This window comes from Mus musculus, chromosome 17 (assembly GCF_000001635.26).
Source record: "Mus musculus strain C57BL/6J chromosome 17, GRCm38.p6 C57BL/6J".
Lineage (NCBI taxonomy): Eukaryota > Metazoa > Chordata > Mammalia > Rodentia > Muridae > Mus > Mus musculus.
Window position 1 is genome coordinate 28264807 of NC_000083.6, and position 27700 is coordinate 28292506.

Sequence of the window (27700 nt, forward strand, 5' to 3'; positions counted from 1 at the left end):
GTGGGAAGGCGATCAGGTGCGCTGTTCCTCAGGAACTTGTCAGTGGCTCTGGGCGCCGCCCTCAGCTTCCGCACCTGCTCTGCTTTGATCCTGCTGTTCCTCCCTTGCAGGCCTATCTCAGGGATTTGGGAAGCATGTCCCTAACATGGGTAGGCAGTGGTTGCACCCACATGCAGAGGCCTGTGTGGGATGCCACGATAAGAAGTGAGATCTTGTGTATCGTGGTAGAGATGTGGAGTGGTCGGACCAGTTAGAGGAATGTCTGCAGGCAGCTCCAGGCGAAGGACAGACAGACAGGTCTTGAGCTAGGTAGGACATTGCCCAGCCTGTGTGCGTAGGCTAGTGACCCCTAACTGCAAGAGCTCCCAGGGTGGAGCAGAGAGATGGGAGAGGAGAGCATGCCGGCACTGTGTGTGGCGTAAGGTAACTGCTTTGGATGCTCAGAGCTCTGAAGGGCCTCTGTGTGGGATTTAGACAGTCAGCAGGAGACGCATTCCAGACCAGGATGGATGGATGATGGTTTCATCCGGGGCAGGAAGGTGGCCGGACACAGGTGGGTAGCAGGAGCAAGGAAGGGCCCCCATCCTGGAGGCGGAGGAAAGGGTCAACAGGCTAGGGACCTACTTGCAGGCAGGAGAGAGCAGTGTAATGGTCTGTATTGCAGGTCAGTTGTGCTTCTGAAGCCTCCAGTGGCAGCCTCGTGCCGGCCTGGTGGGTGGGAAGAAGACTGTCCCACTGCAGGGCTCAGAAGCTTAGCTGGAGCCTGCCCAGCCTTCTGCCCGGTCTATAGCCTGGCTTCAGGAAGAATGAGGAGGCTTGCAGGCAGTGCATGGCCAAGTCAGAGGCCCAGCCTAGAGCCCTGGACTTGACCTGGGAGAGCAAAGAGAGAGGCAGGACCCAGAGCTGAGTCCACCCTGGGTGGACCCCTCAGGAGTGTGGGACTGTTCTGACAGGAGCGGGGGAGTAAGGGGACCAAGCTAGCAGCAGTCTAGCTGTAGGCTGGGCAGGGCAGGGGGTGTGCCTTTGGGGCTTGGCTGGACTTAGGCAGAAGAATACTCAGGACTCAGTGCACACAGTTGGTCGCTTTGGTCCTGGGATGATTTGGATCTCTGAGGATGTGAGAGGAAGCAGTTGCTCTGGAAGTCTAAGGTCAAGGTCAAGTTGGAGCCAAGAGTGGATGCAGACACAAACCTAGGAGGCGGTAAGAGCCCTCTTGTTATCCGACTGGCCATAGGGATGGGGCTTCAGACCGGGCTGCCCTGTGGACAGCTCTGTCCTTGGAGAAGGGCATTGCAGCCTTTATGGCCTCTTGGGTACCAGATGCTCTGGTCCTCTTTGAAGTTCCCAGGGTTTGCATCTCCATAAGGAGGGGGGCGCACGACTTCCCAGCAGAAAGATGAGTGTGGGCTATGCAGGAGTGTAGGCAGCACTGGCCCACAGTAAAACGAGCAGTGACTCGGAGCACCCAGCTCTTGGCTGTGGGACAGAGGTTGGGATGTATCAGTTGTTGGTATTCCCCAAGCCCCAGGAGCACACTGGGTGAGCTCACAGGCCATCCTTGTCTCTGTACATTTAAAACAAAACAAAACAAAAACGATTAAGCCAAACATGGTAACACATGCCCAGCACTCAGGAGACAGAGGCAGAGGATCTGTGAGTTTGAGGATAGCCTGGTCTACAGAGCAAGTTCCAGGACAGCCAGGGCTACACCAAGAAACCCTGTCTTGAAAAACAGTAATAAGCCAGGCAGTGGTGGCACATACCTTTAATCTCAACACTCAGGAGGCTGAGGCAGGCGGATTCTGTGAGGATTGCCTGGTCTACAGGGGGACTTCCAGGACAACCAACTAAGGGCGGGGGTGGGGTGGGGACCCTGTCTCAAAAAAAGCAAATAAATAAAATAAAATAAAAAAATAATCCCACAAATACATTTATTGTCCAGTCTCATGCTCTCTCTCTCTCTGACCTCAGGCGCACCGTGACAAGCTTGAATTTGAACTCTCACTATCTCCCCACTGCCAAGCGCTGAAATCACAAGCTTGTCTGTGCCCATGCCCTGGCTGTCTCTGCAGCCTGATCAGAGCCAGGTGCTTGCCTCCAGGCCTGTGGCAGAATCTTCTGGTGCCTGGGGCCTGAGCCTAGGTTTCCAGGGTGCCCCCCCACCCCCCTGTCCTCAGATGCCCTCAGGGCGGGTGGGGAGAACTCTTGATGGTCCAGGTTCTGCCTGTTTATTTGCCTTTTGTTTCGTTGGTTGGTTTTGTTTTGTTTTGTTTTGCGAGACAGGGTTTCTCTGTGTAGCCCTGGCTGTCCTGGAACTCACTCTGTAGACCAGGCTGGCCTTGAACTCAGAGATCCGCCTGCCTCTGCCTCTCGAGTGCTGGAATTAAAGGTGTGCGCCACCACGCCCGCCTTGTTTTTTTGTCTTTTTTTTTTTTTTTTTTTTTTTTTTCTTTTCTGAGACAGGGTTTCTCTGTATAGCCCTGGCTGTCTTAGAATCACTTTTGTAGACCAGGCTGGCCTTGAACTCAGAAATCCGCCTGCCTCTGCCTCCCAAGTGCTGGGATTAAAGGCGTGCACCACCACGCCCAGCTTGTTTGCTTGTCTGAAGGTTAACAAGTTTGTTCATACAGAAATAGCAGGTACACAGATCAGAAAGTGTGACCAAAAGAGCTGAGCTATCTCTGGGCTTGCAGCCCCACCCCCAGAACCCAGGGGTGTGTGCCTGGCTCCTCCTACCTGAGCATATTCACTCACTCACACTCTCTCATAGAACACGGGTGTGAGCCTGGCTCCTGCCTGTGCATACTCACACTCGTTCACACTTGCTCTCTTCCTGCTCCACAACCCGAAGCTGGGGAGCCTAAGTTGATCTCACGTCTAGCTTTTCTTTCTCACTGGAACCTGTGGTTGGACTCTCAGTATCAGCCACTGCATTCTCTTTGAAACCATTTGGATGTCCATGTGGTGCATGCATGCATGCATGTGTGTGCATGTGTGTGTGTGTGTGTGTAGTTTAACCGAAGATCCTCATGCAAACTGGACACTATAATGCCTTAAAGCCGGCACTGGAGAGATGGCTCAGCAGTTACAAGTACTAGCAGCTCACTCTCCTCAGTCCCTCATCTGGCCTGTGCGGCATTGCACACACATGCTATAAGGGGCATTCGGGCAAACACTCATACATAAAAATAAATAAATTCTCTCTCTCTCTCTCTCACACACACATACACACACACACACACACACACACACACACACACACACGTTTTAAGCTGTAGACTTGAGGCAACTGGGCCGTCTAAAGCAAAGCTCTTCCTAGCTCAGTGTAGACAGGCCGGAAAGGAGCGATAGAGCAAAGCTCTTCCTAGCTCAGTGTAGACAGGCCGGAAAGGAGCGATAGAGCAAAGCTCTTCCTAGCTCAGTGTAGACAGGCCGGAAAGGAGCGATAGAGCAAAGCTCTTCCTAGCTCAGTGTAGACAGGCCGGAAAGGAGCGATAGAGCAAAGCTCTTCCTAGCTCAGTGTAGACAGGCCGGAAAGGAGCGATAGAGCAAAGCTCTTCCTAGCTCAGTGTAGACAGGCCGGAAAGGAGCGATAGAGCAAAGCTCTTCCTAGCTCAGTGTAGACAGGCCGGAAAGGAGCGATAGAGCAAAGCTCTTCCTAGCTCAGTGTAGACAGGCCGGAAAGGAGCGATAGAGCAAAGCTCTTCCTAGCTCAGTGTAGACAGGCCGGAAAGGAGCGATAGAGCAAAGCTCTTCCTAGCTCAGTGTAGACAGGCCGGAAAGGAGCGATAGAGCAAAGCTCTTCCTAGCTCAGTGTAGACAGGCCGGAAAGGAGCGATAGAGCAAAGCTCTTCCTAGCTCAGTGTAGACAGGCCGGAAAGGAGCGATAGAGCAAAGCTCTTCCTAGCTCAGTGTAGACAGGCCGGAAAGGAGCGATAGAGCCCACTCTTCTTTGAACCAGTGAGGAAGCTTCCAGAACATGAAAATGTTCTGCTCTAGAGACTCAGAACAGGCCGGGTGGTGGTGGCGCACGCCTTTAATCCCAGCACTTGGTAGACAGAGGCAGGCGGATTTCTGAGTTCGAGGCCAGCCTGGTCTACAGAGTGAGTTCCAGGACAGCCAGGGCTACACAGAGAAACCCTGTCTTGAAAAAAATAAAAACAAAAACAAACAAAAAAAAGAGACTCAGAACAGGCAGTAGCTCCCGAGGCAGGCTGCAGGCACTCCACAGAGATGAAAGAGATGAACACTTCTCTTATGGACATGACATGAGCCAGCTCCTTCTGTTGGGGAGGAGGAGGTTAGAGGAGCTACATGCCTTGTTTGAGACAGACTTTTTCACTGGGACTTGGAGCTTGCTAAGTGGGCTAAGCTGGCTGGCCAGTGAGCCCCAGGGACCCGCCTGCCTCTGCCTCCCCAGTGTTGGGCTTACAGGTGCAGCCACCACACCCAGCTCTTTCATGTGAGCTCCAGGCATTCAACTCAGGTCCCCATAGTTATACAAGTGACTTACCAATTGTGCCGTCTGTCCCCCCCAGCCTGAGCTAGCTCAGTGTTTTAAATGAGCCACATAAGAAAGGGCAGGAAGAGCACACAGGCAGAGCACCCATGCTTAGGTCTCAGTCCCCTCTGGGCAGTCTTGAACTCGCCTTTGGTCAGCACATGCCTGCTCTGTACCCACCACTTGGGGAGCTTGTGGGAAACGAGGGTACCCAGCACTTGTCCTCCGAGGGCCTCACACATACACAGCATTAAGCAAAGCTTGCTGATGGTGACTGGTCAGGAGCGCTGTCAGCTCTTCCAGGGGCATTGGGATTGCTCTGGTGGGGACTGGACACTCAGGACCTCTCCAGGGTTCTGGAAGGGGTCACCATCACCCCTTGGCAACAGACACCTATGGTGACTTCAGGTGTGCCTGTGGTCACACCCCAGGCAGCCAAATGCATGTCAGATGCGTTAGCAAGCAGACGTGGGAAGAGCTGTGGATGGGGAGGCGGAGGCTTATCTAAGGAAGTGGTGGCCAAGCCCATGTCTGACGGATGAGGAGGCATAAGTCAGAGTGAGTAGTGGCTGAGGTGGCCCAGGCAGAAAGAGCTGCCTCAGTGGATGCCTCAGGGTAGGGAGCGCCCTACTGCTGGGTTTAAGATGTCAGGCCCTCTGCTTCTCCACTGACTTTGCCGACCTCTGGTGCTCTCTCTCTTTCTTCTGTCTCTTTCCACTCCGATTTAACTTACCTTATACTTACTGGTGTTTTGCCTGCATGTGTATCAGCATCATGTGTATGCAGTACTGCGTGAAAGCCAGAGGGGGTGTCAGATCTTCTTGGAACTGTAGTTAGAGACCGTGCAAGCGCTGGGGATGGAGCCTGAGGGTTAGTGCTCTTAACCACTGAGCCATCCGAGGTCTCCCCTCCGAAGTCCAACCTCAGAGTTAGGTTCACGTGTTATACCTGGGATCCAAGGCCACGGCCTGCGCCTTATCTGAGAGCTGGATGCCTCAGCGAGGTGCGGCTCACTGGCTCTGCCTGCCCCACTAGCCCTCCTGCTTGGCCTTTCCCACCTTGCCAGCGTTCATTCTTCTGCAGGCTCTGCTTCCTGTGTGGTCTCCTCACACAGCTGTTGGTGCCTGGGTCAGTGTGTTTACACATGCTCAGCACCCACGCCGGGCCAGGAAGTGACTCTACCTGAGGAGGACTCTGGCTGCTGTGCGTGCGTGCCTGCGGGAGCCTGCCCCTGGAGCCACATAAGAAAGGGCCTAAAGGACTGCAGGTTCCCAGCAGTCCCTGGCTGTCAGGATTTGGGAACAAGGAACAGAAATTTCCAGAAACCCTTCAATTTATAAATTATTCTGTGTCTTTCACACAGAATTTTAAAGGAATGTTTTCACTTTATGAATTTTAAAAGAAAAAAAACTGACTTTTCCTGCTTCCTTCATTTTTTGATGCCTGAGACAAAGGAGGGTCTCAGGCTCCAGATCTTCCCATATCTCTGTGCTGATAATGGCGTTTCAGGCACGGGGCCCCACACGCTCGTTTTAATTTAATTTTCTGATATGAAGTGTGAAGGCCTAAGTTCCATTTCCAGAGCCTGCACTAAAAGCTTGGCTGTGCACCTGCGAGCGCAGCACGGGGAGGTGGAGAGAGATGGGTCTCTGGGGCATACCGGCCAGCCTAGCCTGCTCACCAGCCTCCAGACCTGTGAGAAACCTTGTCTCAGAGGCGGGAGGTTGCTTTCCCTAGGAGGCCTGCCACCTGCAGGTTCAGGAAAGATCGTGGGTTCCCAGCCAGCCAGGACTATAGAATGGAAATCCCATTGTATAGAAGGCACCTAAAGGCCATGCCTTTAGTACCAGCAGAGGCCTGGAAGGACTGACCTCTGCGTGTGCGAGCCACTGGCGACCATCACTCCCATGTCATGAGTAATGGCAGTTAAGAAACGTTTTTTTTGTGAGCCGGGTGTGGTAGTGCACGCCTTTAATCCCAGCACTTGGGAGGCAGAGGCAGGCGGATTTCTGAGTTTGAGGCCAGCCTGGTCTACAAAGTGAGCTCCAGGACAGCCAGGACTACACAGAGAAACCCTGTCTCAAAAAACCAAAAAAAAAAAAAAAAAAAAAAAAAGAAAGAAGCGTTTTGTGATGAACCTTCAGAACCAGTATTCCTGGGTTTGGGACCACTCAACCCTGCTGCCTCTTCGCATGACTGTAACAGCACTTCCGGACCCGAGGCTGCGTGAGATTGAGCTCCCAGGCCAGGCCACTCTGCTCATGAGCCAAGCTTACTTGTGTTTGGGGACAGTCTTGCCTTGTCCCTGTGCCAGTCCTACCTCTGATGTGGTTGGCCAGCACTAAGGTCACTCCAGTACAGGGCTCCCAGGACACCACACCCTGTGTTTCCCAGCGCCCTGTGCACCTGGCAGTCTCAGGTAGAAAGCAGGCCCTCCGCTGGGCTAGCTGCAGGCCCCCTGCCTGCTCTCAGCCTCTTTTAGAGGGAAGGCTGTGTCCAAGGTATCCTGCAGGCACCCTTCCAACCCCCACCTACTCCCTCGGGGACGTGCAGGCTGTAAGGAGCAGACTGTGAGCCATGGTAAGGTCAGTGCCTAGGGTTCCCAAGCTGGCCTGTGAATCCCAGGTAGATAAGGAAGGCCCTGCCTCGATCTGGACTCCTGGGGAAGAGAGAAGCAGGAAGCTTCAGTGGGGAAAGGTGCGGAAGGCCTTGCCAAGCAGGTTATGGTGGGTGGGGAGCTACCACCTGCTGTAGCCCCAGGATTTGGGTGGAGACTGTGGTAGAGGCCTCCAGAAAAGAGGGCTGGGCAGCTGAGTGCCGAGTGGCCCGGGACTGGCTGAGTGGCCTCTGCTGCGGCGGCCCACAGCCAGCCCACAGACCTGTCTCTATCCAGTTTGCAGCATCCGCATCCTCAAGGAAGCCGCTCCTGAGCCCTGGGTGAGTAGAGAGGACTCTGTCCCTAGCACTCCTCGGTGTCCTCCAGAGCATTTATTGTTGAGAAGTCGGTGGCTAGGGCTGAATCAGTTTGTTGTCTTTCCTGTCTGGGCCACCTTGTCCTCTGCCTATTGCCACAGCACCAAGACAGTCAGCTCTCTGGGCGTTCCGAGTGCCTGTTCTGTGCTGTCCTCCCTCTTCGGCCTCCCGGGAAGCTCATGAGTTGGAGGCCAAGGCCGGAGAGTCCTGGCAAGGAACAGGTTGCTCTGTGCAGGCTGGGGAAAGTGCTGGGATGTCTTCCCCTGGCTCATGGCCACCTCAGAGCCTGCATTTCAGCACTCCTGAATGAACCAGTGTTTACAGGTTGTCCCTGTCACCAGTGTAACATCTGGTGCACAGAGGCATGTGTCCTCGGCATTCTGTGTCGAGCCGGTTCCTTGCTTGTGAGGTGAAGGAGCCCAGTGTGACCTGAGTGTGTGAGGTGTACTGTCCTGTTAATGTGGTGTGCAGGTGTCACCCCTGTAGCCTGCTTCCGGCGTTATTTCTCTGTCACATCCGCAGACCCCCTCCTGAGTGAGCGTGCAGGCTGCCAAGGGAATCTGGGGGATCCTAGCGGGTAGATCTGTGGAGGGCATGGTTGGGCTCCCATCTCTAGAGTGCTCTACTAGGGCAGGGAGAGCCCATCTGCTCCGCTGCCTCTCCACTCAACCGCTTTGTCCCTTTTCTCAGGGACCAGGAAAGCCTTGGGGACTTCCTGCTTTCCAGAGCTGAGTGAAGCAGCCCTTATCTGGAACTCGAAAGCCCCAGGAGGTGTGTGCTCAGAAGCAAACAGAGGCTGACCTGAGGCTTCCTTACGTCAGCACCCTCCTCAACTGCTCCTGGGAGCTTAGCCGATGCTTTTCTTTAAAGTTCTTACTTATGTACATTTGTTTGTTTGTTTGTTTGTTTGTTTGTTGTTATCTCTGTGTGTGCCTGTGCCCATGTATGATGGTCAGAGCACAGCTTGTAGGAAAGAGTCTGTTCTCTCCTTCTACCATGTGGGCTCACTTCAGGGCACCACCAGGCTTGATGGCAAGTGCCATGTGTCATGCCCTACCTACTGAGTCACCTCATAGGCAGAGCTTCAAGCTTCACTTCTTCACTCAGTACCAGCATGCCTGTGTGATGTCAGCATGCCTGTGTGATGTCAGCATGCCCGTGTGATGTCAGCAGGTCCATAATGCCAGAGATAGGAGGATCAGGAGTTCAGTGTTATCCTTGGTGAATTCAAAGCTGGACTGAGCTGCATGAGACTATATGAGTCAATCTCCTCTCTCTCCCTCTCTCCCTCTCTCCCTCGCTCCCTCTTTCCGAGACTGGCTCTCACCATGTAACTCTGGCTGGCCTGGAACTCTCTATACAGACCAGGCTAGCCTTGAATTCACAGAGATCCCCCTGCCACAGCCTCCCAAGTGCTAGGATTTCAGTTGTGCACCACTATGCCTAGCCAGCATGAGACTTTCAAGAAATCAAAGTTAAAATAGGGATGGAGCGATGGCTCAGAGCTTGAGGTCAGTTATTACTCCTGCAGAGGACCCAAGTTCGAGTCCCAGCACCCCACATCAGATAGCTTACAAACTCCCATTGCTCCAGCTCCTGGGAGCCTGATGCCTTCTTTTGGCATACATGGACACATACCCACTCACATCAAAAGCAACAAAAATACATCTTTAAAATTGTCGAGTGTCTTTCACAACTAATTCCCATCCCGAGCTCGTGGATATTAGTCTTGGCCTCAGATGGGCAACTTGAGCCACAGAAAGGCCAAACAGTGGCCCAGGAGTTCCCAGCTTGGTAAGATGGAGCTGGGGTGAGCCTTTTACTGAGCCTGGCACCAGAGCTTCCTCCTCTGTCCCGCTGGCTTCCCACCTCTCTAGCAAGGGGGGATGGGATATGAAGTTGTTGAGCTGCCTGAGCTCAGGTTAGCAAACAGCACAAGGGCAAACCCCCAGCCTCGTCTCCTTCCTGGAGCTGTGATGAAATACCCTGACGAAATGCACCTGATGGGAGGAAGGGCTTATTGTAGCTCACAGTTCCAAAGTATAGCCCATCATTTTGGGGAAATCAAGGCGGAAACTTGAAACAGGTAGTCCACAGTCAAGAACAAAGAGAGAATGAATGCAAGCTTGTCTAGTGCTTGTTCAATTCAAGACTCAGCCAAGGGAATGGTGTCACCCACGGTGGTCGAGGCCTCCCTTCTATTCTTATGCAGTCAAGACACTCCTCCTAAGGCCAGACCACTGGCTAGCCTCATCCAAACAGCCTTCACTGAGCCTCTCTTCCCAGGGGAGTCTTCATGATGCCACGTTGACAAAACTATCACACTATGTTCTGGACTTGGGAGGAAGTTTGAGGTTAGGATAATCAGACTCATAGAGGGTGTAGGGAGGGACAGTATGCGTGGAGCACAGGCTTAGATAACCTGCAGGAGGGCCATGAAGACGGGACTCAAGGTAGAGCGCAGGCTTGGCACACAGCAGGCTGAGGGTTCAGTGCACAGAGACCAGAGTGACCTTCAGGGGCGCTGCTTGCAGGCCAGAGGCCTGGGCAGTGATAGCAGTCCACCTGAGTCCTCCTGGGCTACCATTGGACATACTTCCACATAAAGGTTGTTGTCTCCCTTATTGGGAACTTCGTGTGTGCTTGTGAGTGTGTGCAGAGTCCTTGGAAGCCAGCAGGGGGCCTCAGAGAGTCACAGGTGCAGCAAGGACACCAAATGGTTTTCCATCTCTTACCAGGAGCTTTTTAATGATAATCACATTTTCTTAATCTTTTAAAATCACATTTAAAAAATGTATTTACCTTTAATCAGCACACAAACTATAGGTTTCTTTGTACATATTCATGCACACTTAGCTTTGGTTGGTCCTCCCCATTGGTGCTCTCTCTCATCCCCTTGCTTCCCATACCGTCTTCTTCCCCACAATCCTCCCTACCCACATTCACATCTCACACATTCTGTTTCCTTCCCCACCCACCCCTTACATTGCTCCCCTTCCCAGTACCCTGGATGCTACTTACAATGACATCCATTTAAGTGCACAATACAAAAATCAGAAGTCAGATCCTGCCTCGAGAGGGAACATAGACGGTGTTTGTCTGTCTGAGCCAGGTTACCTCATGTAATATTTTCTAGTTCCATTTTTTTGTTGTTGTTTTTGTTTTTTTGTTTTTTGTTTTTTTTTTGTTTTTTGTTTTTTTTTTGAGACAAGGTTTCTCTGTGTAACCCTGACTGTCCTGGAACTCACTCTGCAGACCAGGCTGGCCTCGAACTCAGAAATCCGCCTGCCTCTGCCTCCCGAGTGCTGGGATTAAAGGTGTGCACCACCACGCCCGGCTTACCCTGGGTAATCTTATGAGTTCCCAGGATCTAGAATAGTCTAGATCAGCTGTTCTCGCCCTGTGGGTCTCCACCCCTTTGGAGGTCAGATATCAGATATCCAGCATATTAGATACATTACCATTCATAACAGTAGCAAAATTACAGTTATGAAGTAGCAACAGTTTTATGGTTGGGGGTCAGCACAACATGAGGAACTGTATTCAAGGGTTGCAGTGTTAGGAAGGTTGAGAACCACTGCTCTAGAGAGAAAGAAGAGTCAGGTGGGCTGAAAGCAGAGGCCCAGGGAGAGACAGCAGTTCAGCCTTGTGTGTGTGTGTGTCTGCAGAAACCCTCAGAGGCCAGGAAAGGGAGATCAACGGAGCTGAAGTTAGAGGAGATTGTGAGTAATGGGAACTAAGCTGACCACTGTGTGTTCTGCCTGATGGCAGAGCTAGTCCTGCTCTGTTCCCTGGGGTTTTGCTGAGTGGTTACTGGTCTCTGGTTACTTCTCATTCTACCAGTGGGTGATTTGCCTGCCTGTGTGTCTGGCAGAATATATGTGGTGGCCACAGAGGTCAGAAGAGAGCCACCATGTGGGTGCCAGGATCTGAACCTAGGACCTCCACAAGAGCAGCCAGCACTCTCAACCGCTGAGCCATCTCACAGACTTACACTCTGTAGGGAAGAGACAAGTGCTGACTGGACAGGTGAGTCACTGTGAGCAGACCCCAGAAGGCTGAGGAGCTCTGGCTAAGGTTGAAGCAGGAAAGAATGCAAGTCCTTGAGGGTGGCTCACTGATCACCTTTGAGAGAAGGCCAGTAGGAGGTGAGACAGGAACTACGGCCTGGGCAGGACCAGCAAAGAGACACATGGTCATGTCGAAGCAGGGGTGACTGTGGCAGCTGAGCAGAAGGAGTGTGCAGAGGGTCCAGCCTGTGCTCTTTACAACAAGCTAAAAGGTGCAGTGGCATAAAAGATCACCTAGCCCTGCCAGTGGGGACCTACAACCGCCTTTCGTCCTGTAGCCATTTTTCTCGGCAGCCAGTGCTTGGCGCCATTTGTATTCTGTTAAGTATGCTGAGAAAGCGTGTTTGTGCTGGATTATATTCTGTGTTTCTGCATGCACTCTGTTTATCTGACCATCCCTCTCTTTGCATTAGCTCTTTGCTGATGTCTCGACGTTGAAACTGTGGAGCCGGCACCTATGTATTTTCCTGCCCAGGGAATTAAAGTGCCCGTCATCGGCTAATATTTCCAGACAGAACTCAAACCTTCCCATAGTCCCCTGGACAGATATGGATGGCCACATCACAGCTGTGCAGTTCCTGTGGCTCCCCTCTCCCTCACCCGCCCTGCCTCCTTGCTGGCCATCACCCTGTCTCCTCAGGTCATTTTCATGCCTTCCCCCTGGCCAGCTTCTCATCTGCTCCTGACAGGCTGGATCCCCCAGACAGAGGTCAGATAAAGTGAAATCCCGGGTTGTCATTGCTCAGCATCAGTGCTGCCTGCCCGGCTCAGGGCTGGTAGGTGAGAGGAGACAGGGGTGAGGGCACGTCCATAACCTGAAGGCCTCCTGGTCTTAGTGGATTAGGGAGGAAAGTGATGTCTCTGGACCGGTACCTGCTGACCGTACAGCCTCACAGCAGGGACAGCCAGTCCTCAGCTCTGGGGTCCCTGGGACACCTCACAGGGAACTGTGAGGCCCAGGCACGCGGCTCTTCCTGTCAGTTGGATTTACTTGTGCTGCACACGCTCACCAGAGTGCGTTGGCGCGGCGCGTGGGCAAGGCGTGCTGCAGATTCCTGAATGGCCACTTGGCTCAGTGGGGTCTCAGAGCAGCCACCAGAAGCACAGCCTGTCAGCTATGCTTGGGCAACTCAGCCTGCATCTTTCTAGGAATAGGCAGGCAACTGCGTCAACGACCATGCCAGGTTCTCCTGGTGTTTCCTCCTCACACCCTACACGGCCTTGGAGGGGTGTGGGGGGTACACAGTCTTCAGTTCCGCCCAACCCCTTCAGAGCCCTCCTGAGCCCCTGCTTTTCCCAGCTTGATGCCCCTCCCACTGCTCACCTCTCTGTACCTGGAGCCATCCCAGCTGCAGTCACATGACCCTTCTCTTTGCATCTGGAGTCCTGTGTGTCCTGTGTCCATCAGAGGCCTGATTGAAACCAGCGTGCTCCAAGCTTGCCCCATGGGGCCGGGTATTAGTTATTCAGAGAGGCACGGCCATCAGTCACAGTTCAATATTTGTGTTAGTTTCTTGACCAACGTACTTAGCAAATGTTTGTTGACCGAGTAAATGCCAGCAGATGGTAGCCGCTGGCAGGAACCGAGAGGAAGCTGAGCAAGAGCGAGGACATTGGCAGACATTGCTCCGAGGCCCTGTGGGAAGGGCTTTGGGGATGCCTCCAGTATGGCAGCAGAGCCTCGTGCTCTGAAGCCCCTGGCTGCTGAAGGCCTTTGCTTAGAAACTCTGTTAGAAAAATTGTGAACCTTCCCAGAACCCAGGCAGGCCTCCTGCTTAGCACGGCAGCACCTTTAAAGGAGTCTTTCCTATAAGGAAGCCAGGTGGGACTTAAACACAAGATTATAATTAAGGAAATAAGCCAACCATTACAGCACACATCTTTAGACCTAGCACTTAGGAGACAGAGACAGGTGGTGGATCTCTGTGAGTTCAAAGCCAGCTTAGTCTACAGAGTGGGTTCCAGCCCAGCCAGGGCTACATGTGTCAAAAGAGATAAAACAAATGCACTCTTTAGCTCTGTGGTGGGCGGGTTTCTATGTGTGCATGCACAGATACACACACACACACACACACACACACACACACACACACACACACACACACGTGTTCACTTGGGTGTGGCAGCCACAGGTCCCTTGACTGCCATCTCTTACTGACCTGCATCTAGCCTGCCTGCCTGTGTCTTCGCAGCCTCAGCTCCACACTCCTGCAGTATAAATGTGTGTCGCTGCTCCTGGCTCTCCCACCCCCGGCTTCTGGGAGTTGAACTCAGGTCTTTGTGACTTTGTGACAAGCACTTTTAAAGCTATCTTTTTGGCTTATTTGTATGTGTGTGTGTGCACGCGCGTACAGTTACATGCCATTACTTCTGGTTCATGTGGAAATCAATTCTCTCCTTCTACCGTATAAGTCCCAGGAGTTGAATTCAGTTCATCAAGCTTGGTGGTAAAGCACCTTTATACACCAAGCCATCTAACTGCATGCCCACCCCTGCCTAGGGAAGGCTGGATCTCACTATGTAGCTAGCCCAGGCTGGCCTTGAACTTGCAGCAGTCTTCCTGCCTCAGCCTCAGCTGGAATAGCAGGCATGCACTACACCAGGCTTGGGTTTTTGTTGTTGTTGTTTTTTTTTTTTTTTTTTTTTTTTTTTGTGAGCCCAAGTCCTCACATAATTTACGTTTCTTGTTTGTGAAATGGCATTCTAGAACATTCTCCATCTATCTATGGTTGGGGGTGGGGTGGACATTACCCCTCCCATCCCAGAGTCAAGGGCTGCTGAGAGCCGGGCTGGCAGCCCACCTGAGGCCCCTCACTTCCTGTTTCCCAGCTCAGGCAAGAGCTCCTGCTCTCTTTCTCTGGCTGCCAGAGCTTTTATTTTCATTGAGTGCTGCTTCTGGATGCTCAGAGAACTAACTAGAAATACAAGGGCCGTTTTGTCCTGTTTGGTACCTGCTCTTTCTGGTTTTTGGAGATTGACCTCAGGTACCCACTAGGGTGAATCTACCCTGGCCTCAGGTACCCTGAGGACATGGGGTGACCTGGATTGGCAAATGGGAAGCAGCGAGTACTGCAGAGTTGCTGGCCCAGAAAATTGGGTCACTGGGTCAGCACACAGATTACTGATTGATAGGGCAGCTGGGGACCATCATCCAGCTACTTTCTCTTAGGGCCCCTCCACGCTGGTCCCAAGCCACTCATTAGAGGCATGGGACAACCTGTGCCTCAGGGACACTTGTAACCCTCACCCCCACCTCCACAGTCGGCAGGGAAGGAGTGGAAGCTGGAGAGTGGTGGGGGCAGGAGGTGAGGAAGGCACAGGCTGTCTCAGTAGAGACAACAGTGCTCTTTCCCGGTCAGTCTCCTTCTGTTTGACTTTGTGCCTCTTCAGAGAATTCAGGGATAGGGCAGGGAGGCCCTGAAGATCTCCTGTGGTGGACGGGATTGGGGAGTGAGAACTGTGGTGGTCTCGGGGTCCCAGAGCTTGCGCACTTTACAATCAGTGTCCTGGCTCAGCAGAGTCTCCTCCAGACCAAAGGCAGTGACACACACACTGCAGTCACAGTCCCTGCCGGAGGCCCTGCCCTGCACACCTGCTTCAGTGTCTCTATGCTTCTTGGACCTTACTGCCTGGTAGGCAGCTGCACTTCGTTGAGAACTTTGGGAACACGAGTGTCATCCCCAGATTGGGGGAGGGGTGGTGAGCCGGGGTCTGATGGAAGCCTGACCCAGGAGCTGGTAGAGGTAGCTTCTAAAGGGCACCAGATGTGAGTGGCAGGGACATGAGGAAATGGTATCCCTTGGCGAGGGCTGCAGGCCAAGGCTGTCCGAGTGCTTATCCATTCACCAAGTGCCTGTTGAACACTCACTAAGGGGCACCGTGCCAGCAGAGCAGAGGACAGTCCTGGGGTATGGTGGTGCGGTGAGGCCAGGGCGGCAGCAGACCTTGCAGATCTGGAGACAGGACTGAGGTAAGCAGGGTGGGGTAGTGCTAGCCCAGGAAGGCTTCTTGGAAGGAGCGCCAGGGGGAGCCCAGGGAGCCGGTGAGCCTCCCAGGAGCCAGCGGCACTCCAGTCCCAGGCTGAGCCTCTGGCCTGAGCGTCATGGTGGTGCGAGGGGACAGGGGACAGAAGGAAGGGCTAGAGGAAGACTCAGAGACTAGAGCCTGTGGTGACCTCAGCTATGACGTGGTGACTTTGTGGCAGGGGCTCTGTGGCAGACTCTTGTGACAGACTGAGCTGAGGGCTTACAGCCACACAGAAGTCAGGCGGTGTGAGGGCTCCTGACTCAGAATGACAGGAGATTCCGGCACTCTGGAGCCTGCCTCTGAGCCAGCTTGCTTCTGCTGTGTTCTTGACCCAGCAGTGCACAGAAGGCACATGGTGCTGTGACTAAGACTTGACCTCGAGCTACCAATTCCTCATCTGTTAAATGGGGACAGTAGCATCCGGTTCTTTGGGTATTTATAAGAAGGGTCAGTGCCCACAGGGTTAGTAAGCCAGAGAGAGTGGAGCTAGCCCCAGGGTGGTAGAGAGTGAGAAAGCTCTGATTTGGGGCTTATGAAGGGGGACCTAGCATGCTGACTCCCCCAGCTATCTCCACCCCAGGCAGGGCAGGCCTTCTGTCACCAAGCACATAGCCTGCTTAGCCAGCATGGGAACTGAGCCACCAGGCAGAGCACCTGCGGTCCCTTAGCTCATCTCCCAGGCAGCAGCAACGGGGTGTCCTGAGAGGAAGCCCTTCCCTGCAGCCTCCTTCTGCTGTGTGGCAGTCCTCTAGAGGGTCATTGGGTTCAGCTCCTGCTTCTGCCTCTGCCTGCACAATTCCCGACCCCCCTCCCCCACCAGTGAGAGATGGGTGGGGCTTGCCACTCCCATATCTACCCCTCCCTTTCCTCCCTCCTATCCCCCAGGGTCTCTTCTTGGGAGGTGAGCCTGGGTCCTAGAGCTGGGACTGTGTGTACTGAACACTCACGAATGCATACGTGTGTGTGAGTGTGTGTGTGTGTGTGTGTGTGTGTGTGTGTGTGTGTGTGTGTGCGCGCGCGCACGCGGGCCCCAGAATCGGAACAGTCCAGGGATTTTGTTGCACATTGCTGGCCTCATGAATGCTCAGCCAGCAGAAACAGTGAAGGAACTGGACAGACAGGTGGAGGTGACACCTGGCTGCACTGTAAGGGCCACATGCAGGGAGGGGACAGCCCCTTCTAAGCATTTCCAAGCTCTTGTCCCTTTCTGTGTTTAAGACTGGGGTGAGGGCTGAGGCATTGGTCCTTAAGGGCTGTTTATGCCAAGCAGGGCTGAGTGAATGGACTGCCAGGGACAGGACAGTAGGGGAGTGGAGATGGAGCCCAGGCACCAGTGGCTTGGTCAGAAAGCACTTGAAATTAATGTGCTGTGTGCCCCTCACCCAGCTTCTCCTCATGTAACAGATGGACAAACGTCTTGTCTCTGTGGCTGACAAGGCCCAGTACAGACAGTGTGTCTTCTTCCTGTCAAAGCTCTTTCTAGGAGCCTCACTCATTTAGTCTTCGTGCCACCTTCCTTGTCTTTCCCAGTCAGCAGGCTAGACCTTACTTACCGTTGAATTTATGTGTGTGTGCACGTGTCCATGAGTGTGTGTATATGTGCCTGTGTGTACATGGGTATATACCCATGAGTGTGTGTGTGTGTGTGTGTGTGTGTTGCACGCATATCCCAGCTAACCCATGAAAATCGGAAGATAGCTTGCAAAGTCATTTCTCTCCCTACACCACATGGGTCCCCAGGGATCCAGCTGGGTCTTCAGGCTTGGCCCAGTGCTCCCACCCCAGCCCTAAGCCAGGGTGTCACAAAGCTTCCCCATTCTGCTGGTTGTAGCCCAGTACTCATCTGAATGTTATCATCGACATCTCCAGCTGACTTCTGGGAAATCAAGACCTGAGAGTTGAAGGCTGAGCGTCCCCTTCCACATCACTGTTATTTTTGTGGGGGGATTTTTGTTGTTGGTGGTGGTGGTGGGTTTTTGTTTTTGTTTTTTGTTTTTGTTTTTTTTGTTTTTTTTCTGAGACAGGGTTTCTCTGTATAGCCCTGGCTGTCCTGGAACTCACTCTGTAGACCAGGCTGGCCTTGAACTCAGAAATCCGCCTGCCTCTGCCTCCCAAGTGCTGGGATCAAAGGCGTGCGCCATCACGTTTCATCCTGATTCTAACTATTTGTAGAAAAGACAGCCATGTTAATCAGTTTCCTGCCTGTATTTCTGACCAAAACATTCAAGAGAACACATTAAAGGGAGGAATTACTTATGTTGCTTCTCTTCAAAGGGTTCATTCCTTCGTGGTGGGGAGACACAGGTCACATCCTGGTGGCCAGGAAGTAGAGGTGGGACGGGAGTGAGCTGGCTCTCCCCACCCCCTTATTTCATCCAGTTCTGTCCCTGGATTGTTCTTGCCAATGGGTGCCCCATGTCAGTCCACAGCCATTCTCTGTGGCTGTCAGAGCCCTGCTAAGTTGCCCCACTCCAGTTGGATCATGGAAGGATAGCCTTGTCTTAGCGTATACCATCATTCCGCGTATAGGTAAGAATAACTGTAGACACTGCCTACAAGTGGGGCTTCGGGGTCCAAGCAAGTGCACTCCTCCTTACTGTGAAGGCCAAACCAGTACAGACCTGGCCAGTACTTATGCTTGCTTCAAATTTGGCTCTAAAATTGTGGTACCAGTCTTCCTCTCACTCTGTGGGGTCAGAGGTAGATGGTCTGCTTGGCTGCCTTTGGGGGATGGTGGCTGTTGCTGCTCAGCTCCTAGGATTAAACCCAGCATCCACATATGCTTGCCCAGCCTCTCCAGGGGGCCGCGTCCCCGAGTGGTAGCCTTTTTATTTGAAACACACATCTCAGGTGTGCTGGTGCACGGCTTTAGTTATGCAGCCCTGGATGCCTTAGAACTCTCTGTGCAGACAAGGCTAGCCTCCGTGTGGTGAGCACGGGCGAGAGAGACACCATGTCCAGCCTACGTGTTGTGTTGTGAGCACAGGCGAGGCACCATCTCCAGCCTCCGTGCTGTGAGCACAGGCGAGACACCATGTCCAGGTTGCGTAATTCGTCTTTATTAAGAAATTTATGAGCTGTTTTAGGGAACTTAGCACTTGGATAAAAGTTGGAAGCATTTTTCTCTGCTTATTGTCTAATTGGTTTGATAGGTTAGGTTTTAAGGCAGTGTCTCAGGTTGCCTAGGCTGGCTTCACACTTGCTCTGTAGTTAGGCTAACCTTGGAACTGGTCCCCTGTGCAGTGCCTGCGCAGACCAGGGGTCCCGAATGCTTGAGAAGCACTCGCTGGCAGCGGGGCTGCAGACAAAGCTGGGGTTCGGGTTTAACCTGCTTGTCCTTAAATTCCCTCTAACTCTGTAGAACTATTATATAATTAAATCTGTTAATCTTTTACCTGTAACCTTGATACCCATAAAGCTGTTATGAGTTTATTGTCAGGCCTACATCTTACTCACAAAAGATGTGTTTTATGTTAACACACGGTTTCTTGTACTTTACGAGGGTTTTTGTTGTATTGATAGGGTTTCCTATAACCCAGGCTGGCCTCAAACTTTCTGTACAGCTGGGTGTAGCCCTGAATGTCCTCTTCTAATTCTTTAAAAAAAAAAAAAAAGATTTATTTATTTTATGTATATGAGTACACTGTAGCTGTACAGATGGTTGTGAACCATCATGTGGTTGCTGGGAATTCACCTCAGGCCCTCTGCTCACTCTGGCCCCACTCGCTCAGGCACAAAGATTTATTTATTATTATATGTAAGTTCACTGTAGCTGTCTTCAGATGCACCAGAAGAAGGCATCAGATTTCATTACAAATGGTTGTGAGCCACCATGTGGTTGCTGAGATTTGAACTCAGGACCTTCGGAAGAGCAGTCAGTGCTCTTAACCGCTGAGCCATCTCACCAGCCCCAACCCTGACTTTCTTACCCTGTGCCTCCACCTCCTGAGTGCTAGGCTTACAGATGTGCATCACCACCCCTGGCTAATGGGTGCTGAGGATCAAACCCATAGAGGCTTGGCTACACTAGAGAGGCAAGCACACTCCCCACTGAGCTACATCTCCTGCCTGGTGTACAGGACTGCAGCCTTTGTGCTTTGTCTTGGGATAGATGGGGGACCAGCTTCTATGTCAGCACTTCCTCGGCTGTTCTCACAGCCCGCTCCCAGACTTAATCTTCTCTCTTGATTTGAGGCAGGGGTTTGTCTGTGTGTGTGTCTGTCTGTGTGGTGTCTCTTGTGATGAGCTGCTCACATCCTTCCTGTGACCATCACTTAGCCAGAATCCTCCAGATCCACACATCCCTGGCTTCTAGCTCTCTACCATATAGGCCTCAGGGCTGCAAGTCCAGCTGCCCAGAGCACAGCCTCGGAGAGGCCACATTGCGGTCCAGGACTCAGCATGGCCGGATGGAACGCAGTGTGAGCAGGGAGGACGTGGAGCACAGAGGCGCTTCGCTGGGCAGCACTAGTGTTAAATGTGCTTGTGCTTCACAGCTACAGGGGTTAGAAATACAACCCTCAGGGGTGCACACCTTTAATCCCATGTTTAACAGACGGAGGCAGATGGATCTTTTTAAGTTCTAGGCCAGCCTGGTTGACACCCTGGGCTACATAAAGAGATCTTATTTCACAAAACAAACAAAAAAAAATAAATCTCATACATGTACACTCGAAAGAGTGTGCACACACACAGTCAGTGTCTCTGTCTGCCTGTCTGTCTGTCTGTCTGTCTGTCTCTCTCTCTCTCTCTCTCTCTCTCTCTCTCCAAACCTAGCCATTGAGGAGAGCCAGGTGCCATGGGGCCTTGGTGATCAGATAGATAGATTCAGGTCCTGAATGAAGCTGGGCTTCCTGGGCAAAGGGTGTTTCTGTTTGCATGGGATGCCTTTGAGCTGCCTGTGGGACGTGCATAAGGAGGGGACCACGCTGGAGCTCAGGCTCTGAACAGGGCTCCCCTGAGCTTTGAGAAGCTGAAGCTGCACTCTTGCTATTCTCTGCTGGGTGAGCCCTCCACAGCCCTCCCCCACCCCACCCCACCCGTAGTTGTCACTCTGAGAACAGGATTTATGGGCAGTTTTTTATTTGATGAACCTTGGAGTAGCATCAGGGTTACTACTGCTGAAATGAGACACGGTGACCAGATGCAACCTGGGGAGGAAAGGGTTTATTCAGCTAATATTTCCATATCCTGCTCATCAGAGGAAGTCAGGGCAGGAACCTGGAGGCAGGAGCTGATGTAGAGGCCATGGAGGGTGCTCAGCCTGCTTTCTTATAGAACCCAGGACCAGCCCAGGGATGGCACCATCTACCAGGGGCTGGGCCCTCCCCCATCAATCATTAATTAAGAAAATGCCCTTCAGCTGGATCTTATGGAGGCATTTTCTCAATTGAGGTGCCCTCCTTTCAGACTCCAGACTGTGTCAAGTTGACATAAAACTAGGCAGTGCCCAGCCCCTCCTGGAACAATCCCGGGAGGACAAGCTGGCTCTGCAGTCTGTGGCAGCCAGCACAGTGGGAGCGCCGAGCTGTTCTCTACCCTCCTACCTCAGGCAGGACAGACCACTCCTCAGAACAGCGGTTCTGGACAGCTGCGTCCTGAGCCATGGGCTGGGTGGGGGGTGGGCTGCCTTGAGTACCAATCCCCCGGGTGATCGCTCACACCAGTGTTCCAGCACTGAGAGCAAAGGGACAGGAGGTTGAGGTCATCTTTGGCCGCATGGCCAATTCAGTCCATCCTGGGCTTTATAAAGCTCTGTCTCCAGAAACCAGAAACTGCAGGCACTGAGAGGGGCACAGGAGCAGCACTGCTGTGTGACAGTGGCCCTGCAGGGTGCCTGTGCCCACCACCTTTTCCCTGACCATCTCTGTCTCTCCCTGCCCAGGCAGTCCATCTGCGCTCAGACCCAGATGGTGGCAGAGCTATGACCAGGCCTGCAGGCGCCACGCCAAGTGGGGGTCAGTCATGGAACAGCCACAGGAGGAGACCCCTGAGGCCCGGGAAGAGGAGAAAGAGGAAGTGGCCATGGGTGACGGAGCCCCGGAGCTCAATGGGGGACCAGAACACACGCTTCCTTCCAGCAGCTGTGCAGGTATGGAGGGGGCTGAGCCGGGCGGTGGGGGTTCAGGTTTCTGTGAACAACGTGGGGTGCCAAGAAGTAGAGTGACTGATGCTAGAGCCTGGGGCCATGCTGGTCACTAGCCAGTGAGCCGAGGGGCCCTGGGAAATCACATACAGGAGTGTAGGTGAGCTGTACATGAGCTTTTCTGGGAGGTGGGAAGGTGTTGGTCCCTTATCCTACCCCTGCCCATCAGATGTCTCTGGCCCCACATGTGCACCTGCACACGTTTGGTAACAAACAGGCTTTGGTGCCAGAGCCTGTGCATGAGATAGCCTTGTGTGGACAGACACCACCCCTGGGATGCACCCATAGTCCAAGCTGCACTCGGTGTCATGGACCACCGGACCCGGGAGACCTGGTACTAACCCTGTGCTCCGCTATGTTTGAGCGGAAATGCCAAGTGGTCTGAGTGAGTGCCTGTGCCATGGGCTGCTTTTGAGCATCAGGGCTCAGCTGGCTCCTCCCACTTGCCGGGTCACTTCATTTAGCCTCCGTTGGTGGCAATGGTGACCTTCTCTGGTAGCCAGCATGGCCCTGTCATCTCATCCTGCCTGCACACAGGGCCCCTCAGGCCCCTAGATTTCCCTCCTCAGCCTCGCCTCCTCTGGCTGTCTTGGGCCAGTGCATCCTGGTGATCCTGGATCGGCCCTCAGCCCAGGGATGGGCGTGGCTTGCTGCTGGTTGCAGTTGGATAGGCCACTCCAGGGGTACCCAAGGTCACAGGGCTATGGGGTAGGATAAACCTTTGCCTGGGCCTGCAATCAAGAAGTGGCCAAATCCTTGAACCATGTCACCTGAAACCTACAGAGCAAGGCCTTTCCTCTTTAGCACTCAGAGGGTAGGGTGGAAAGACCAGTGTCTGAGAGTCCAGAGTAGCCCATGTTTTTGTCTGGCTGTGGTGTGATGGTCCTGCAGAGAGAGGGTAGCTTCCAGGATCCAGAATGCACTCAGCACTGTCACAGGCTGCTTTTACACAACAAGGGACCAGAAGCATGGCAGTGTGTGCTGTTAACCCCAGCACTCAGGAGGCAGAGGCAGGATGATCCCGGAGAGTTCAAGGCCAGCCTGGTCTGTATAGCCTGGACCTTGCCGAGACAGAGAGGGAGAGGGAGGGGGAAGGGAGGAAAGAGGGGAGATGGAAGAGGGGAGAGGGAAGAGGGGGGAGGGGAAGGGGGTTGGCAGTGTGCCAGGTGTCATGAAGATGCTGAGGACAAGTGAACAGGGAAGAGAAAGGCACGCGGTCTGGCCTGGCCGCCTGTCCTGACAACCTTGTCCCCATATCTGGGTCTGGGCAGGAAGCATCTTAGGCTGGGTTTCACACACACCTCACACAAGTGATTTCCCACCACAAGCCATTACAGAGGTTGTAATGTTCACGTGCCGGCCAAAGTGCAGTGGCCGGGGCAGAGTCAGTTGAGGACAGAAAGAGGTGTGGTGGGAACATCTAGGGCAGTGTAGACTGTGGGACTCCGAGGGCACCATGTCTAGTCCTGCTTTTTTGATAAGCGGATACATTAGAGATGGCTTGGCTGGACTGGTAACAGCTGTCAAAACCACTGGCCTAGGAGACCAGCCCTCGCAGGGAAGCTAGAGCAGTCGAGGTGGCGAATAGCCAGAAAACAGTGCTCCCAGTGAGCGCAGTGAGCAGAGACTACTCAGGATGTCAGTTTGTCAGATGTGTGGGAGACTGTTGGCCTGAAGTGGAGCCTCTAGGTGGCAGTGGTGACAGGATGGTACAGGTTTGTGTCCCTTTTGCCCTCAGATCTGCTCTGAGAATGTGTCCCCTGTGCCTGTTGGGTCAATGAGTGCAGAGGTGATCTATTTACCACAGCATGGCTCATAGGAACAGAAAAGGGGTGTCACCTTCTGTGGGGAGTCCCTCAGGCAAGCCCTGCCATGGCTTCAGGGGACACTCTCTGTCATTAGAAAGGGTGACGGAATGACTCAGTGATCGAGGTGCTTGCCCCCAGGTTTTTAAAGGATAAGGTGGAGATGGCTCAATGGGTAGAGACTCTTGCTGCACAAGCCCAGAGACCTGAGTGTGATCTCTGGAACCTACATAAAGGTGGCGGAGAGGACCAGTTGTATAGTTGTCCCTCAGCCTCCACATGTACCGTGTCACAACGTCCCTGTCACACAGATCACATTCATGTGCTGTATTACAACATCCCCATCACACAGATCACATACACCAGTAATAAATAATAAAGATTTATTTGTTTTGGGTTTTTTGAGACCAGGCCTCTCCTGGCTGACTTGGAATACACTATTTAGACCAGGCTTGTCCCAAACTCACAGAGATCCACCTGCCTCTGCCTCTGCCTCTGCCTCTGCCTCTGGAGTGCTGGGATTAAAGACATGCACCACCGCGTTGAAAGATTTTGTTGTTGTTGTTGTTGTTGTTTGGTTTGGTTTTTTAAGAATAGGGTAGAGGTAGCCTCCAAATGATGACACCATTGCATACACTAGCAAGCCTTTGTTGCAAGGACGGTGATATAGCTGTCCCTTGTGAGACTAGGCCGGGGCCTAGCAAACACAGAAGTGGATGCTCACAGTCAACTATTGAATGGATCACAGGGCCCCCAATGGAGGAGCTAGAGAAAGTATCCAAGGAGCTAAAGAGATCTGCAACCCTATCGGTGGAACAACATTATGAACTAACCAGTACCCCAGAGCTCTTGACTCTAGCTGCATATGTATCAAAAGATGACCTAGTCGGCCATCACTGGAAAGAGAGGCCCATTGGTCAGGCAAACTTTATATGCCCCAGTACAGGGGAACACCAGGGCCAAAAAATGGGAATGGGTGGGTAGGGGAGTGGGGGGGAGGGGGTGGGGGACTTTTGGGATAGCATTGGAAATGTAATTGAAGAAAATATGTAATAATAATAAAAAAAACGAATAGGGTAGAGGGGGCTGGAGAGATGGCTCAGTGGTTAAGAGCACCGACTGCTCTTCCGAAGGTCCTGAGTTCAAATCCCAGCAACCACATGGTGGCTCACAACCATCCATATTGAGATCTGACGCCCTCTTCTGGTGCATCGGAAGACAGCTAGTGTACTTAGATATAATAATAAATAAATCTAAAAGAATAGGGTAGAGCCAAGCATGGTGGCTCACGCCTGTCATCCAAGCACTTGGGAGCTGAAGCAGGAGAATCACAGGTTCCAGGCCAGCCTGTTTGAACAAAAAGCCCAACACCCGTATGTATAATAAATGTTAGACAGTGCAAACCAGAGGACTACAGGAGTTGATTTAGAGTCCTGAGGGGTGAGGCGTGTCCGTTATAAGACACAGCCTGCGCTGTACGTCTTTCTCAGCAACCACGTGTGACTTTCATAACTTAAAAGCTCTTGTTCTGTTTTGTCCCAAAGTTGAAATGGATAAACTGACATGATGACGTTCTCTCTGATCCCAGCACTTGGGAGGCAGAAGCAGACAGAGCCCTTGAGCTCAAGGCCAGCCTGTTCTACATAGTGAGATCCTATCAGGACACAGAGACCACCCACAGCAAAACAGGGACCCTCACAGCTGCCTCAGGCCCCCCGTCTCAGTCTCCTCACCTGAGCCCTCCACAGCTCTCAGTAGTAACCCCTGCCCTGTGCCCATGAGTTTGGGGCTTTTGCCCCAGAGTCCCTTTGGGGATCCCAAAGGAACCCTGAGACGGTAGGAAGGCTGCAGGGCTCCAACCCCTCCATGTGGGTCCACACTAAACTTCCCTGCCACCCTTGTGTCCCCAGGAGGTCGGCAGTGCAGGTCTCACACAGCAACAAGGAAGCACAGGGCCTGGGGCCGTTGCTGGCACAGGACTGACTCAGGAGGTGGTACTCACAACCCTCCCTCCCCTCCCCTGTCCACTCTCGCTCCATGGCAGCCCACACACACAGGAGCCAGGTAGACCAGTGGCTCTCCTCTCTCTGTGTGCTTCTTTCCCCAGCAGCACTTGGTGAATGTCCAGGGCTGGGCACCATGCCAGAGTGGGCCAGGCAGTGGTGGACAGGGCTGAACACCAGCCCAGAGGAGCCCAAAGTCCAGGCAAAATGGGACAACAGTCAAGGAACTATCCAGTTAGCTGGGTGTGGTGGCACATGCCTTTAATCCCACAAGAAACAGGCATACCTCCCTGAGTTCGAGGCCAGCCTGGTCTACAGAGCAAGTTCCAGGGCTACACAGAGAAACCCTATCTCAAAAATAAAAACAAAACAAAAAAGGAGAAGCCAGTTCCCCAGCCTCAGGGCTCTTAGAGCTTATCCTGCTGTGAGAACTGTGAGGCTTTGGTGGCACCGTGGCTAACCAGGCAGGCTGTGTGCACCTCATGGCTGTGATGACAGCGTGCTTCCAGCCTTCCGCCACCGTGTGAGGACGTGAGGATAAGTCAATAGTGTGTGTTTGCTGAGCTTGTAGTCTGATGGCAAGACTGATTGCCGTGTGGGGTGCCAGGGCCAGGATTACTCAGAGTTCAAGTGTCTAAGGACCGACCTCCGCCATCAGTGCTGAGCTGCTCTAGAGACAGGAAGATTGTGCCTGTGGGCAGCAGGAGAGTGCGCACCGCCACCCCGATCAGGGGTTCCCAGATAGACAGACCCAATAAAGGGAGGGGTGTGTGTGTGTGTGTGTGTGTGTGTGTGTGTGTGTGTAGAGCTATAATGGAGGTGGGGTCCCCTCTTCCAGGAGGAAAGAGGACCCAGCCATTCTCTCGAAGCCTTCGCCTATAGACAGAGAGCCACATGCATTCTGAACTGTTAGCACTCTGTACTCCAGTCTCCTGAGTTAGATGACAGTCACGTCTTTATCTTTCTCTCCTTTTTGTTTTGTTTTGTTTTTTGTTTGTTTTGTTTTGTTTTTTGAGATAGTCTCTCTATATATTCCTGGCTGTCCTGGAACTCACTCTGTAGACCAGGCTGGTCTCAAACTCAAAGATCCACCTGCCTCTGCCTCCTAAGTCCTGGGATTAAATGAATGCAGACTAGCCTGTGAACGGAAACCTGGCTATCACAGCGCAGCCAGATCAGGAAAGCCGTCCTCACCACTATCTTTAACCCCATCAACCACAGTTCTCCCGCCTGTTATAGAGGGGCACAGTGCCTGACTTGAAGGGTTATTTCGAAGCTTTGCATGAAGGAAGGGATGGGCAGTACCCAGTAGAGTTCTGGAACACAGGCAGTGCCAGTGCACCCTCTGCTGCAGGTCCCAGTCCTAAGCACGACCAGCAAGTGACCTTGCACAAAATGAAACGAGCCAGGCATGGTGGCATTTGGGAGGCAGAGGCAGGCGCAGCACCGTGAGTTCACAACTAATCCAGGCTACTTAATTAGACCATCTCAGACCCAAACAATCCAAAAAGACCCTTGGCTAGTAGGTGGGGCCTGGCAAAAGCCACCTCTTCTCCTGTTCCTCCCGGTAAACAAAGACCCTTGGGAGGTGTCTCAGGCCCCTGGCAGGGATTCTGGGACCAGCTGCAGGCGTATCAGGTGAACAAAGGTATCTCCTAAGAGCAGCAGGCAGGAGTGAGAGGAGTGTTAGGTCCATTGATGTGTCAGGATACCTCATACAGACAGCCTTAAACAGAAAGGCTTTATTCAGGAAGACAATGCTGAAGGTTCCAGCCCAGCCAGCCAACCCTACTACTTTGGGGTCTATGGTGAGTCATGCATTGTAAAGAAGAGACAGGGTTCAACGTGCCTCTCTAAGGCTCACCTCCAGTGACCACGGTAGCGGGAGGTCCTGCCTCCCGTTAGCACCACAAGCTTTGAACATCCGGGCCTTTAGTCAACATTCAGAATCTATGCTATGACCAGGCGTGTGACTATACGCCTATAGTCCCAGTTCCCAGGAGGCTGAGTTACAGGCCAGCCTGGACTCCAGAAATGAGACTGTGAGTCAAGGGAAGAAAAGAGGCTGAGGATGGGGCTCAGTTGGTAGAGTGTTAACCTGCTGTGCTGCAGGTGTGGCCCCAGCAGTGGGGAGGCTAAGGAGGCAGAAACAGAGCTTTAAGGCCATTACGGAAATG

The 27700-nt window shown here is 52.9% G+C and overlaps 1 protein-coding gene and 1 long non-coding RNA gene across 2 annotated transcripts in view; both read left to right on the forward strand.

The window, feature by feature from the left end:
• Positions 1–27700, forward strand: part of Ppard (peroxisome proliferator activator receptor delta) — a 68716-nt gene that overhangs the window by 32053 nt on the left and 8963 nt on the right. The window contains exon 3 of the mRNA NM_011145.3: positions 21455–21661. Within this exon, the coding sequence (NP_035275.1) occupies positions 21535–21661 (127 nt within the window). The 5' untranslated portion in view covers positions 21455–21534. The remainder of the gene's footprint in view (positions 1–21454; positions 21662–27700) is intronic.
• Positions 6902–8357, forward strand: 1810013A23Rik (RIKEN cDNA 1810013A23 gene). The gene is made up of 3 exons (NR_045427.1): positions 6902–7081; positions 7395–7438; positions 8165–8357. It is a non-coding gene; the product is annotated as an RIKEN cDNA 1810013A23 gene (long non-coding RNA).